Below are 15363 nucleotides of genomic sequence, written 5' to 3' on the forward strand. Positions count from 1 at the left end.
GGATATGGGGGCTATTCAACCGGCACCAGAAAAGGAAAAAGGACAAGGATTTTATTCAAGACTTTTCCTGGTACCCAGAAAAGACGGTTCATGGCGTCCAATACTGGACTTATCGATTCTGAACATGTTCCTGAACATTCCAAAATTCAAAATGCTGACTTTAAAACAGCTACTGCCTATGCTAGGCAAGAATGCTTGGTTAGTAACTCTAGACTTGGCATACCTGCATATCCCAGTAAGGGAAACATGCAGAAGATACCTCCGCCTCAAAGCAGTTTTTTGCATTACCAATTCTCTGCACTGCCCTTTGGCTTATCTACTGTGCCCAGGGTCTTTGCAAAGTGCCTGGCACCAGTAATTGCATTCCGCAGACAAAGAAACATTCAAATTTATCCTTATCTGGACGATTGTCCCATTCAAGCAGAAGACAAGGACACTCTACTTCAACATCTGGCATTTTATAAAAAGGCTTCTAGCATGCCTAGAGTACACCATAAACGAAAAGAAATCGCAACTGGTACTCTCTCAAATAATTACATTCCTGGTTGCAAGCTTGAATACAACTGCCCAAATGGCTTACCTCACGCCAGACAACAAATGCAATTGACAACATATTTCAAACAAATGGCAACAAAACCCAGTTATCTGCAAGACAAATTCTGCAGGCTTTGGGGTTCATGTCATCCTGCATTCTACTAATTCCATATGCGAGACTGCGTATGAGAACTTCAGTGGTACCTAAAAAGTTTATGGAGTCAACACTGTCGCAGCCTGGAAACAATGATTCCTCTCATTCCCCTGCCTACAACAGGAGTTTCTTTGGTGGGCAGAGACATGTCACTAAAACAGGGGACTGTCATTCACTCTACCCCCCGCCACCCAAACCCTAACTACAGACGCATCAGACTATGCTTGGGGGAGCCCACCTGGCAGAGAGGGATGCATTCGGGGCAAATGGAGCCCAAACCAAATGCATCTGCATATCAACCAGAAAGAAATGTTAGCTGTTCAGAATGCTCTGACAGCCTTCAAGGACTTACTTCATCCAGGACAACTACTGATCAAGGACTTACTTCATCCAGGACAACTACTGATAGACGGACAACACCACAGTTATGTGGTACACATTCCTACTCCCTTTGCAGACTAGCCATGGCCTTGTGGAACACAGCCTTGACTTACCAAATCCATCTTCAAGCTCAGTTCCTGCCAGGAAAGCAAAATACTCTGGCAGACGACCTAAGCAGAAATCTTATGGACCCGCATGAATGGAAATTGGATCCACAAATCTTCAGCATGTTAATACAGAAATGGGGGAGCCCAGACATAGTTTTGGGGAGAGGCAAATAGATCTATCAGTTGGACAAATTCTGCACAAGAACGCATCACAAAAAAGCATGGAAAGCAGATGCTCTATCCTTCAGCTGGAAAAAACTATCAGTCTATGCCTTCCCCCTCTGCCCTCTACTCTCCAAGGTTTTACTAAAAGTCAGACAGGAAAAAACAAAAATGATCCTAATTTCTCCGGACTGGCCTCACCAGCACTGGTACCCGCTTCTAAGGAATATGTCGCACTTTCCTCCATGGTACTTGCCTCAAACACCTCATCTACTGTCTCAGCAGAACTATCAAATTGTGCACACTCCGCTGCAAACTCTGAGTCTTGCAGCAGCATGTCTAATCAACTAATTATTCAAACCACATCTCTTAGTAAACCTGTGATTGGATGTCATTTTGGAAGCCAGAAGGCCTAGTATTAGAAAATCTTATTCTGATAAATGGAAGAGATTCTGTGCTTGGAACCAAGCCCAAGGAATAGACAGCAAAGCCCAATATTCCTCAGATTTTACAATGCTTAACTGAGATGCTTGACAAGGGCCTATCTTTTTCTTCAATAAAAATCCATGCCTGTGCCGTCACAGCTCATTACAACACAGAGCCTCCCCTCTTTTTTCTCATCCACTGCTTAATATCTCAGAGGGGCCAAAAATTTAAGGCCTCCCAGGAGAACACCAACTCCTGCATGGGACCTCAATTTTGTGCTGGAAAACTCACCCTGCCTCCTTTTGAACCAGCAGCTACTGTGGAATCTTGGAAGACTGCTTTTCTTTTGGCAGTCACTTCAGCAAGAAGGGTTTCAGAACTACAGGCGCTCATGGCAGTGGAGCCTTTCATTATATTTAACCCGGATAGGGTGGCCTCAGGACCAATCCTTCTTTTATGCCTAAGGTGGTATCCAGTGTGGCTCTTAACCAGATCATTCACCTGCCAACTTTTTTCCCAAATCCGCAGAAGAAGGGGGAGCAGATTCTGCATTCATTGGATGTACACAGACAACTAAGATTCTACTTAAACAAGACAAAATCTCTAAGAAAGTCTGAGCAACTACTGGTAGCATTTGCTGCAGTATCAGAGGGGAAGGCTATATCAAAGCAGACACTTTCTAAATGGATAAGCCACTGCATTCGATTCTGTTTGCACCATGGTAAACCCATGCCCAAGGGGCTCAGATCCCATTCTACCAGGGCTGCCTCTACTTCAGCAGCTTTTCTCAGAGGGGTCCCAACAAAAGACATTCTAGAAGCTGCTACTTAGAGCTCTCTTCATACGTTCACAAAGCATTATCATTTACCTCTCTTTTCTAATTCCAGGACAGGCTTTGCCACTGCAGTCCTGCACGGCATTATAGCTGCTCCTAATGCTGTTTACTTTCATCCTCCCATCCATAGCTTTGGGATTCTACCCAAATGTAATGACTGCAACAGTGAAACGCAAAGAACATAGTACAGTTGTGTACACTTATCATAAATGTAGATGTTCGTGTATTCACATTTGCAGTCTGGGTTACCCACCCGCCATCCCCCATTCTATACCTTTTCTTTATTTCACTATACTCAAAAGCCTTTGTGGTGTATTTGCTTTTAGTTGAAGGTAAAGTGTGTTTCTAAGGTGCATTTATATATTTACAGTTTATTTGTATATATTTTTGCTCCCCATTTGGGGGGCACCTGAAATCTGGGGCAAGAAAAAACAACTCAAATGGCGTCGGCTGCATGTTTTATACCCCTGACGTCATGGAAGAGGAGACAGCAACCGACGCAGGACCCAAGACTTTGTTATTCAGGCCGACTGAGGACAACCTGCCAGCAGATTACCCAAATGTAATGACTGCAACAGTGAATACACTCTAACATCTACATTTATGATAAGTGTACACAGCTGTACTTTTTAAGTTTGAAAGGTTCGTTCTGATGGCTAAAGTTAGGGATCTCCAAATTTTGTTGTGGAGCAGGAGTTAGAGGCTTTAATGTGCACTTTTCTTTATTTTATGTATAGAGTGGAGATTTGTCATCCAGACTGGAGAAATCTGTTTGGGTGGTAGCTATGCAGAAGGGATTTTAGGGCAGATGGCTGATGGCTTATGTATACTTTTTATGTATTAAGTAGTTGTACATAGGTGATTTTATAAAGTTTTTTTAGTGGTAAATAATGGTATTTGAGGTGGGAGGTGTTATAAATTTAGCAGTTTTTTTATGCTATATTTCAATTTTAGCTTTTAGGGAAGTCTGTAAGCTAGTGAGAATTAGGAATCCACAAAGCAGAGAGGGTAAGAGTAGCTTGCCAGCAAGAGAGGCTCTAGTAGCTGTATTTAGGAAGTGTTCTGTAAAACATCCTTTGTTTTGGTGCTTTTTTTTTTTTTTGATATTGCAAGTGTGAAGATAGAATTTGCGTTTGCTAGGAATGATATCAGATGACAATCTTGTATGGGAGACTACTTCAGTTTCTGTGTTTAGAGAGAAGATTTAAATTGGGTATTAGTTTGACTGTGTTTTGGAGTGAATAGAACTACTTCATTTTATTATGGTTTAATAATAGGTTGGTGTTGGTGAGCCAGGTCTCTATGGAGGAGAATGCTTTTAGCATTATTTGTTGGAGATGGTGACAAGTTTATTAGATGTGTAAATAAGCATCAAGGAGCTGGTGTATTGGATTAGTGAGGTTTGACAAGAGGATGTGTGCAGGTTGTCGAAAGGATAGATATGCGGATGTGCTCTGTGGGTTGAAAACCATACCAAGTGGAAATAAGAAGTTGATTTTGAAGGAGGTATTGGAAAAGTAGGTTGTAGATGCTAAGTAGGTTGTACATACTTGAATTTAGAAAGAGAGGGATGGTTGTAATGGGGTTCAGTACCAAAATCTTGCTAATTAGGACTACTGAAGTTATGATTTGGTATTTTCACATGTTTGGCGAAATTCTGTGTTATGTTATATATTTCTTTATATATATATATATATATGTATATATTTTTTATAGTGCTGGACCCAAAGGAGACAATATATATGAGTGGAGGTCAACAATTTTGGGGCCACCTGGCTCTGTGTATGAAGGTGGAGTCTTTTTCTTGGATATCACATTTACGGCGGAGTATCCCTTCAAGCCACCAAAGGTATGATGGTTCAAAAGTTAATGTAATCTTTAGTCTATTTTCATCATTCTTGTATTTGACTGTATGTAGCCTGTACACAACCTAGATAGGTAAATTTGAACTTAGAAACCCACAGGGAAAGTATAAGGCTTGATGAAGAATTGCCAAATGTCACCCTCCTTTTTCTCCCATTTTCTACATGGTCATGTCAACTGCTGCCATCTCTTTCAGTGCCACGTTCCTACCTTTTTTTGATAATGACTCCTGACTGTTGAAGATAATTCATTTATCAATCCATCCATTTGCTGGGGACCCCTTTTCCACCTGCCTTATTCCTGTGTTTCCCACATAATGTTCACCAGATTGTCTTCTGCTTTCTGTACTGTATCTAAACCACTGTAATCTGTTCTCTTTGACCTTCTCTGCATTTAGTGCTACTTGAGCTTCTGCTCTGATGTCCCTATTTCTTCAAAGGTCCCACAGTGTGCATCTGTCACCCATCTCGAGCACTTTATCTCCATTACCTGTAGCTTCCTCAGCAGCTGTGCCTTCACTGACCATGTTTCTGTACCATAGTGGGTACTGGTTGCACACCTTATTTTTTGGCTTCTTTGGCATTTGTCTGTCTCACACTACCTCTGACGCTGCCCCAGCTTTGACCTCCTTAACTACCCCTCCCAAATGCTTGAAGCTGTTAACCTGTTCCACAAGTTTTCCTTTTGTCTCAATTATCAACTTCTGATTTTCTTCATTTGCTGCCATTACAACGGTCTTATCTATACTTGGTTTCATCTTATGTGCTTTTAGCAAATGATAGAGGAATGCAGAACTGAAGTTCTTGTTCATAGTCTGCTTGTAATGCCATATCATCTGTATACAGCAACTTTGTTTTGTCCCTTTCAGCTTGTTTGTCAGTGTACTCCATCACAAATGTGAACAGCAGCAGCTTCAGAGCTGAACCTTGATGGATACCAAATTCTACTGGAACCCCTCTGAAAGTCTGCACACTGTTTATCCTTGCTATTCAGTCCTTGTATACAGTCTGTACCAATTCTACTGATGTTTCTGTCAGTTCAAACCATCTCAGGATAGCCCAAAGCACTTTTCCTGTGGCCTTGTCCATATGCTTTCCCCAAGTCTAGGAAAGCCTAGTTGGCATTTTGGTTTCTTATCAACTGTCTGCTTCCTGATTTGCTGTGTTGTAAGCAGTGGCAGTATTTCTGTCTCTTTGCAGCTGTACTGTTTGCAGCTGTACTGTTTGCAGCTGTACTGTTTGCAGCTGTACTGTTTGCAGCTGTACTGTTTGCAGCTGTACTGTTTGCAGCTGTACTGTTTGCAGCTGTACTGTTTGAGGGTAGTGGCAAGTTCCTCACAAGACTGATGTGATGAGGCCATTCTGCACTCGCATTTTTCCCCCCTGTGGTAAGTGTAGATTCACACTATGGCAACAGCCATGTTGAACCGTTTATTCACAGATATGCTTGTTCATACCAAATACAAAATTACACAATAATGGCACATCTGAATATTATGTAATACCTATCCACCACTGCAAAGCCATGTTTTGACCCAAATGCATTGCATAACCAACTTTGCAGATTGTTAGCTGCTAACATAATATTGTTAGACCAGCATCTTAATCACTCTACATAAATTCTGGAAGCTTTAACATATCCAGAGCCAGAAAGAACAAGAAAGAAAAGTGCCTTGGAGTTGTATTCTGTAGAGGAGGTTCCTTGTCCATTTCAGCTACATGAGCTAGTTAAGCTGCCCTTTTCAGTTACTGCCATAAAACCTTGTACAGCAGCTTTCAAATCGGCCATTTTTCAGCTTGGAGCTGTCTGTCATATGACCCCCTCATCATGGTCCACTTGAGCATTCGGATTACCAAACACTGCATGATCACCTTTAGTTGAAGTAGCAGCAGTTTTGTAAGCGTGCTTTGTTCAGCTCTTAGAGTATAGTTAGAGAATTCCAGATTCTAGCCAGTTCTCCTGTTGGTTTAACAGTTATTTTATTTTAATTATATTTATTTATTTATTTAGCATACTTGTCTGTGAAGTTGACAGCATTGTTAAAGAATCAGAGTATAAACCCTTCAGAGAATTTCCTGGAAGTAAAACAGTCTGAATATTCTAAGTACAACTGCGTGAGATATATGACACTCTGGATTATGTTGGTGCTATCAGTGTTTTATCACTCTCTCTCTTGCCCGAAGATTGAAGTAACTTAAAAATAGTTGGATTTCAACAAAGAAGTTTCTTTCAGCGTGTTATAGCCACAGATTGCTGCTTCTGATGGAACATTGTGCATTTTTCTCTGCATCATGAGTAAGAGACCTTGCCCTACTGAAAGTGCAGCAAAATGAGCAACTGTAATAGAAGGTTCTTTAAGATACTTTGACCACTACTTGGTTAAGATCCGGACCCGATAGAATAAAGATGCTGATGTGGAATAAAGATACTGATGTGGACTCAAGACACCAGGAACTCCTCTGTATTTTCATGCTGTTAATTCAGCCCTAGAAAAATCAAGCAGTTCAAACACAACAGCAGTATTGAAATGCAGAAATTCAGGTAGATCCTCTTCTAGATAGACATTTGTTGTCAAGGCCTACTCCAGTGCTTTGCAGGCCTTTCCCCACTGCCACCTCTATTCACCTAGCCCATTAGTACTTCATTGTAGTTCTGCCACTTGTAGAGTAAGCGATCTTGCATCCTGGAAGGATCAAAGTGATGGTATTCTTAAGCATTCCGTTTGCTGAGATCAGGACATTCCCTAAATATCTTTTTCACCTTTACTAGCTTTGCAGTGTTGGTAACTGACAAACCCAGGTATTCCCTTCCAGCACTATGTAGTTGCACTTCAGCTGTGTTGCATCTGGGAGACGCTGGCAGTTCTTCCCTCTTCATGTCTTTCCCCAATGGACTGTTTGGAACTTTGAATTTTTCAGCTGTTTTGCACACTAGGGCTTTGTCGAGGCTTGTTGCCTCCCACTGCGCCCACCCCTTCCCAACCAGGTTGACATCATCTAGCAGAGTTAATTTCACTTGTTTCGGTGATTCATCTTCATTGTCCTCCTGTGTCTGGCACAGATTATTTCTACATAGGATTTTTTAAGCCTATTGATCTTTCTTTGGTCTAGCTGTAGCATGTTCTACATTTTGTGGCAGGTTTCACTAGTGTGGCCTTTTCCATTATTGATCCACTATGGGTTGCATGTCTTCTTAATTAGTCTTTTTGATAGTCCAGCTGCAGCCTCTGGCCAACTTTCCATTAATTCCAACTGTAGCCCACATTTGAGTCTTGAGAGTTTGATCACAGCCCTTTTAAGATGATCCTAGTTCTCCTGATCCAAACAAGGATCACCAGAAATGGAGCCTGTTGCATTTCAGAGCTTGTTTGGGTTTTAGTGAGGCTACTGTCATGCAGGCTGTATTATCCTAACCTAAGAGGATGAGTCAGTCTCTCTAATTTTTGCCGATTTATGATCTGTAGTCCTGAACGAAAATCTAAGCACACCACCTTCAGGAAACTCTTGAAGATGATGAAAGAGGAGGAAAATTAACCTCTGGAGGGACTATGGAGCTGGCCTTGTAAGTGATTACTCACCCTGCTTAGATATGTTTTACGTGATCTGTTGCCATCCTGTTGCTGCATGTCACAGAAAGGTAGACCTTCAAAAAAGGACCAGTCAGCCTAGGTAGAAACCCTCAGAATAACCACCACCCATCCAGTCAGACAAGACCTCATGAAGGTTTAATTATCTCTTCCACCATAACTGTGAGAGTACTGAACTACAGTGCGATACAAAGCTCTACATCTTAGAAGTGAAGATACCCATGCCTTCATTATAGCATGCCAGAGCTTCTGATGCAGACTTACATGTGGTCAGGGTGGTTTACGAGTCTGTTATATTCACTGTCATAGACACTATTGGTGGACTTCAATTTTTATATATGATTTTCATTCCTTTGCTAATGATTTTGAATGTGGCTTTTGTAGATGTTCCTCTTGTATAGTGTTGTTTATTTATTTTTGTCCAAACAGCAAAGGTATTGAGAGACTGCAGAATGTATTGTCATCTGTAAGCGGTTCTCTTCAGCAGTTTCAGCTGAGAATATAACAGTGTAATAAGCTGCAGTTGGGGCCACTGTTGGTATTTTGGGGATCCCAGCCACTTTCAGTCTGTCACAGCCACCTCTTCTAAGCAACCTTTTAGTTTATGCAGCAGAGTTGTAGGAATAGTATGCACATACTGTACCAACAGTGCTCTTAGAATTTGTCCGGCCTGTGTATCACACTGTCGACCTATTTCACAGAGGAACATTGACCGTGACTAGCATTTAGTTGCAGTGATGACCCTGTACATAGGGTTGTTGTAAGGTGAAATGATTCCTAGGCAAGGGGCTCCGTGGCAGCCTCCCTCCCATTACTTGGTGTTTCACTCCCCCCCCCCCCCCCCCGCCCACATCCTCCAGTGCTGCTACCTGTTTTCTACCCATTATTTGCTCCCCACACAATGCAAATTACTTTTTTCTACCTTTTCTCACATTTTGCTTTACTTTTCAGCTTTTCTCAAGATGCCATGGCCTTCTCAATGGTCTGAAGTTTATTTAAATTTTGTGTGTTGTATAAAAACTTTTAATTGAATTACAGCATTTACAGTAATTGTTACAAAAAATTCATTGTTGCTGTTCGTTTACTTTTTTCCCCATCCTTTCAACACACTTAAGAAATAAGTTAACTAAGCTGGGGTTCTGTGGCTAGACGTCATAGGGTTATAGATGCTCTGAGGTGCTTTTTTAGAGCATTTTCACATTCTTTTGATTCTGTGGTGGCTTGATCAAAAATTATGACTAAGAAAAAAAAATTCAGTCACTCACTTTTTCTTTCAGGGAAGAGACACGCAGTCCCCAAAGCGCAATATAGAACCAGTGGCCAATAGTAAACTAATAAGGCAAATGTTTGAGAGGATACATAAATCTAGCTGTGAGTAATTCTGCCTCCCTACCCAAAGAAAGAAACCAGCAACTGTGCATCCCCCGATGTTAAAAGTGGGATAAAAGCAGAGTTTCAAGGGGCCACAAGTGACTGCCGTTATAAATTTACAAAGCATGTCTCCAGACTTCTCACCCCCTGCTCCCAAAGGCATCTGCTCCTAGACAGTATACAATGCCCCTACACATGCTATAGTAACCTTCTTGGCTCACCTCTTAGGTCTGTGAGAAAAGGAAAATAAATGGTTACTACACTGTCCTCAGCCCCAACACAAATATGACCTCCTGTGCACAATTCTGAGGTTTGATGAGGAAAATTAAAGTAGTAATGATCACACCATCCTCTGCCCCATACACAAGCTGCAGCAAACTTCTGTACATACCTCTGACTTGGACTGGGGTTTCATAATGGGTGCAGCAGTTGAAGGCAGAGGCCACAAGTTCATTTCAAAATGCATTTTATATAATCTGGGGTGTAGGAACTGTAAGACCCCTAGAAGCTCTAAAGATCTGTTCTGTGATGTATTTTATGCCTTTTATTTTTGAAAGATAGTTGCTTGTTAACTGCATTTGTTTTACTATTACCCGGAAGAGTTTTGTGTCTAGCATTATTGTATGTATGCATATCAAAATCTGTGATATTTTCAGTCAGAAAAATGGAATGCCAGTTCAGGCACTGCACTAGTTTGAAGTGCTGGAGGAAACAAGAGTGCAGGGAAAAACCTGCGCACATGCGCCGCATATGTGCGCGCGCATGCACACACAGCATGCATGCATGTGTGCACATGCATGTGCACACGCTGCATCGCACACTGCATGCGCTCGCACACACTGCATGTGCACGCGCACACACTGCATGTGCACGCGCACACATGTATGTGCACACACACACACAGAGCCAATAAGTCAATAGAGCAAAGCTCTCTGAAATGGCAGTACTACTCAGTGCCACTGTGACAGTGAGTAGTTGCTTTCACACCCCTCCACTTCCTGCAAAGCCACGAAAGATAGCAGTTGCTCTTAAATACATTGTAACAGCACACCCACCATACACAAGCATAATGGCAGTGCCAGTAATGTTTGCTAGATGGTGAAATTACAGCCATCTTGTTGCTCTTAACACTGCAGCACCCCCCCCCCCCCCCCCCCCAGCATGTGCTCACACAATCATAAGCCAAAGCCGCATTAGTTTTGCACCGATATTGGCAAATGGCAATGTGTTGTGATACTTTTATTTTTTTAACATTTGTTTACCAGGATAATCCAGCTGGACAACTGGTGCCCGTTTTCAGCGGAGTCCTGGGGAGAAAAGCTTCAGACATTGCAGAAAATAAAGTAATGACAAAGATTTGTTACAAAGGTAAAAAAACAAAAAATTACAGTAGCATAATAGGAAACATAGTAGATAAAATCTAAATGGAAGACTTGTAGAAGATATTGTAACCATGTATATACAAGTTCTAGCAGTGTATTCAATTTTTATAGTAAGCCAGATTGTAGCAATATATACAAAATGTACAGTAATCAATTGGTCTTTAGACAAGTTGATAACCCAGAGCATAAGGAAGTAACAGTTGGAGCTGCTATAACGTTGGCTCTAGTGAAGTTGAACATTTCTTCCTAATTAAAGCTATTTTGAAAAAAGTGACAGAATTCCATTCTAATATTAAAGGTACAGAAGCTGCAAAGTTATACCGAGATTGCCTTATTCTCATTGCGATTGAGGCCTGCAGTAAAAGTCACCCAAAGAAGGGTAGATGTGGACAGGCTTAGGAAGCGACCCACAAGGCCAGGCATTCATTGGCATGGTACACAGCTCAAAAGTCAAGGATGTGAACTGAAAATGCTGGACTCCGACTGAGAATCTTAGGAAGTTTCTTTAATCCCTGAGAATAGATATAAACAAGCATCTTGCAGGTCCAGTGGGACTAAAAAGGACCAAGGGAAGATAAGGAGCACTGACTAAAGTGTTAACATCTTGAATCTGGGAACTTCTAAGAAGTTGCTGAGTCTTTGGGGCTATAAAAAGCAAGAGTAGAAATCTGTTTTTCCAGCTCTGCCACTGGTTCTATTGACCACTGATCCAGCAACTGCTGCAAGAGATGCATGGTTTATAGATCCATCTGATCTGCTAGTACTTGAGGCATTCCCACAATGGGTGAAACAGATCTAATCTCTCTCTTTTTCAGGGTGGAGAGGCAATGGGAGTTGCAACAGCTCTGAAAGAGTGGCTGAGCCACTTTAGCCTGCTCTGTCCTCTAATTTTTTTGCCTTTGCTGATTCTTGGTCTTGTCCCAGATGAAAAGGACAGCCTTGGAAGGGTAGCTTCTATTGTACTGGGGGAATCGAGGGATGAAAAAACATGCTTAAATGTCTGCATGACTTTACTTTTTTATTCTAATTTTTTGATGATCTCTTGAGAAGGCCCCCAAAACAAAGATTCCTTGTCTGTAGTCGCACATGAATCCTTAGCCAGGCTTGGCATCTAATAGGTGATGAAAAAACATCTAATAGGTGATGAAAAAACAAATTAATGCCAAAAGCAGAAATGTTATAAAAAAACACACATCAGAACCACGATCCACACTATCCAGTACTTTTACTGAAGCATCAGTAAAAGTATTGGATAGTGTGGATCGTGGCTCTGGTGTGTGTTTTTTATATACATCTAATAGCTGAGTCAGAACCAGCAGCTCTACAGACTGTGTCCACTGCATCATTACTACACTTAATCATGTTTCCTAATTTTCTGGGAGAGAGGTGAAAAAATTTCATGATATGTGATCTCAGAGATTTATTCTAAATTTGTGAAGACAAATCTGCTAATCTGCTCTCTGCCAGAATTCCTAATTTCTACTTAATGTGTGTTTGGCAATTCACTGATCTAAAAGCCAGACCAGACAAAAAACAAATCTTTCTCCTTGTCTATCCGTGACTGTTCTTTCCTTGTTATTTGGTGATGTGACACAGAACTGTCTTACTATCCTTGAATGCTTTCATGGAGATATCTACAGGGGCTGCTAACCAATTTCTATAAATATATTGGGTTTCCATACCTGGCTCAGACACACATTTTTTCTGTAATCTTCACACGTGTTTGAGGCACTGCCATTGAGGCACTGCCATTTCTCAAATCTAAAAATAGTACTGCCACACCAGATCAGTGACTGTTTAGCAGTGATCGGGAGTAATGAATACTCATCACTGGCTTTGACTTCACAGAATATCCTTGATTTTGCCTCTTGTTTTTGCCCTGTGTCTTTTATTAAAAAAAAAAAAAATGCTGGTAAGATTGCAGACAGTAATGCGAGACACGAGTTGCATACTTCCTGTTTAAAAAAAAAAAAAAAAAAAAAAATACAGTAATGCAAACCATGTTGTTTTATTAAATTTCCACTGAATTAATGTAGTATTTAAAGTGTTTTTGATTTTGACCCTTTATTCTGCCGTAATTGTTGAATTTGCACAGATTTATTTGAGCAAATGTATTGAGAGTTATAGCATCTTGTATCCTGCCAGTATTTATAAAAGTCGCCCAAATAGAAAACCATCCCTGATTGGAAGAATCTGCTCTTAAAAAAAAAAAAAAAAAAAAAAAAAAAAAAACTCAGGTAAGCACAGAGATCGGTTACTCTGGCCTTCAAATCTCTAGTACCTTGCTCATTTAGTTATCTGCATTATTCTAACAGGGTCAGAGCACAACCCTATTTAGGGTAAAGTACATAATCCGTGTATAAGTTTTCATTTCCTTTCTCTCATCCTGTAGCCAGCAGCAGCTGTTGGGGGCCACCACATAGTCCAGGATGATTGAGGGCCCCCCATGGTCGAAGGTGGTATGGATACCTAAAGTCTGCTATGATAGTTTTAGTGGAGAGAATGTCAATCAGCAGAATTTAAGTCAAAGGCACTATCAGTGTTTAGTACATTTAATGATATTATGAAGCTTGAAAACAAAGAACTCGTAAAAGGATTGAGTCAATGCAATGAATAAGCGTCCTTTTAGTAGTAAAAAAAATATGAGCGCATGTAAAAGACTAAACACATTAAAATCTCATAAAAGTTGTTGGGAACCATAACAAAAACTACCTGTACAACTACCTTTGTTTCAAAAATGGCTTTAATGAAATTGTTTCATTTAAGCTTTTGCCCTTATCTGCTTGTAACCTCAATCCATTTAACCTCCTGTGTTTAACTGTCACCACCTCTGTTACTACCATACACTCTCTGTATAGTCCTAGATTTTCATTCTTACTGCGTCACCTGTTCAGGCCCAGACCACGATGTCCCTTGCTGTCTGTTTTGTGCCTTGTTCAACCCCAGAACTATTCGTCGTCGGGCTATTTTTGTGTCACAGTTCTTTCGCTCTCGTTCTCTATATTCCGAAATGGCTTCGATAAGCCATCCGACTACTGATCTTCTGAAAAAACGCAAGAATAAAGACAGAGACAGCATAGGTCCAAAACTGCCGACAACACTTACGTTAAGCTAGTCACCAGTCCGCCGGTACTCAGTGAGGCGCTTTCGCAGCCCCTGTTACTTGCTTCTACAGATTCGCAGGCCTCTTCTGAGACCCATTCGGAGTCCGATATGCCGCGAGATGCTTCTTCGACTATGGAACCTGCGGATGTCTCTACCTTGGATGGGTCCGGCGCCGCTGTGCAGGCACCGGCTTCTGATGGTGTATTCAGACCTTCCGATGTTCATATTAAACAGACTACTTTGTTAATGGCTAAAACTACCAAATTTCTCAGGCCCAGAAATCACCTAGGAAACCGATGACCAAAGCGTTTTCTCAAGCTCCCATGCCACAGAAACATGCTTGTAATGGCTGAAGACCTTATTACTTTAATTAGAGGAAACCAGCCTTCCCCCTCTAAAAGACAAAGAATTGATTTTCCTTCTGATTGTACATACAGAGTCCGATTACTCTGACCCTTGTGATTACCAGGACACATACCCTTATCTACCTATGAGGATTCCATTCCCTCTGCCTCCCCTCAGAGGACTTTTCTTTTGGTGAAACCTTGCATACCCTAAGAAAGCATTTCCGCTGGGAATGCCGGGACTACCCACAGTCCAAAAAGACTTGGAATTTTTAGACTTGCCTCAGCATAGGCCTGTAGCTATAACCCCTGTCCTGGATTTTGTAGATGATGTCTTCATGGAATCCAGTCTTACCCCTGAAAAGCCTGACAGATATAGTGTACCTGACTCTCTCAAATTTCTCTTTAAAAATCCCACTGTGGATCCACATTTCCCATGGACCTAAAGGTATTAAGGCTACTTCAGCCAAAAACCCTACCCCTTTGGACAGGGATTCTGGGGCTCTGAACAGATTGGGTAAGAAGGTATATACCTGTGCAACTCTTGCCATCAGGGTTTTAAATTGCCAGTTTCACATGTTGAAGTACCAGCAGAATATTGTGGAACTAATTAAACAAAAAATGTTGTTGGTTCCTGATTGTGCAGAAAATAGACTTACAAGAGTTAATGCATTCTGCAAACCAAGTTGGTAAACATACTTTGCAGTGGGGTTTTGATACCTTAGAAGCATCCTGCAGGGCTGCTAATACTGGGTCTGTTCTGAGAAGGCATGCTTGGCTGAAGGAACAAATGCTGCCAGACCATGTCAAAGCTTTACTTGATGCTCCATTAAACCAAGAATGTTTGTTTGGCTCAAAAGCAGTAGTAGTTCTTAAAAAGATGGAGGAAAAAGCTGAATCTATGGAAACTGTTAACGATTTCCTACAGGTACAGCCACCTAGATTCAGTAGGCATTGGCCTTCAAAAAACTGATCCTTTCCAGTCCCTCCCAGACCTTCTCGGCCCAAACCCAGGGGCAGCAGACCGCAAAGACTACAGTCTATGGGTATGCACAGATCTAAACAATGGAGTGCTCCCTCCTCAAAAACAGGGAGTGGTAAGCCACCTCCTTA

The 15363-nt window shown here is 41.4% G+C and overlaps 1 protein-coding gene across 6 annotated transcripts in view; it reads left to right on the forward strand.

The window, feature by feature from the left end:
* UBE2E1 (ubiquitin conjugating enzyme E2 E1) overlaps window positions 1-15363 on the forward strand; it is a 214284-nt gene that overhangs the window by 93621 nt on the left and 105300 nt on the right. For all 6 annotated transcript variants that reach the window (XM_044066866.1, XM_044066869.1, XM_044066870.1 and 3 more), the window contains exon 4: window positions 4316-4448. In XM_044066866.1, the coding sequence (XP_043922801.1) occupies window positions 4316-4448 (133 nt within the window). The remainder of the gene's footprint in view (window positions 1-4315; window positions 4449-15363) is intronic.

This window comes from Protopterus annectens, chromosome 3.part1 (genome assembly GCF_019279795.1).
Source record: "Protopterus annectens isolate FY-2018-M chromosome 3.part1, PAN1.0, whole genome shotgun sequence".
NCBI lineage: Eukaryota > Metazoa > Chordata > Ceratodontiformes > Protopteridae > Protopterus > Protopterus annectens.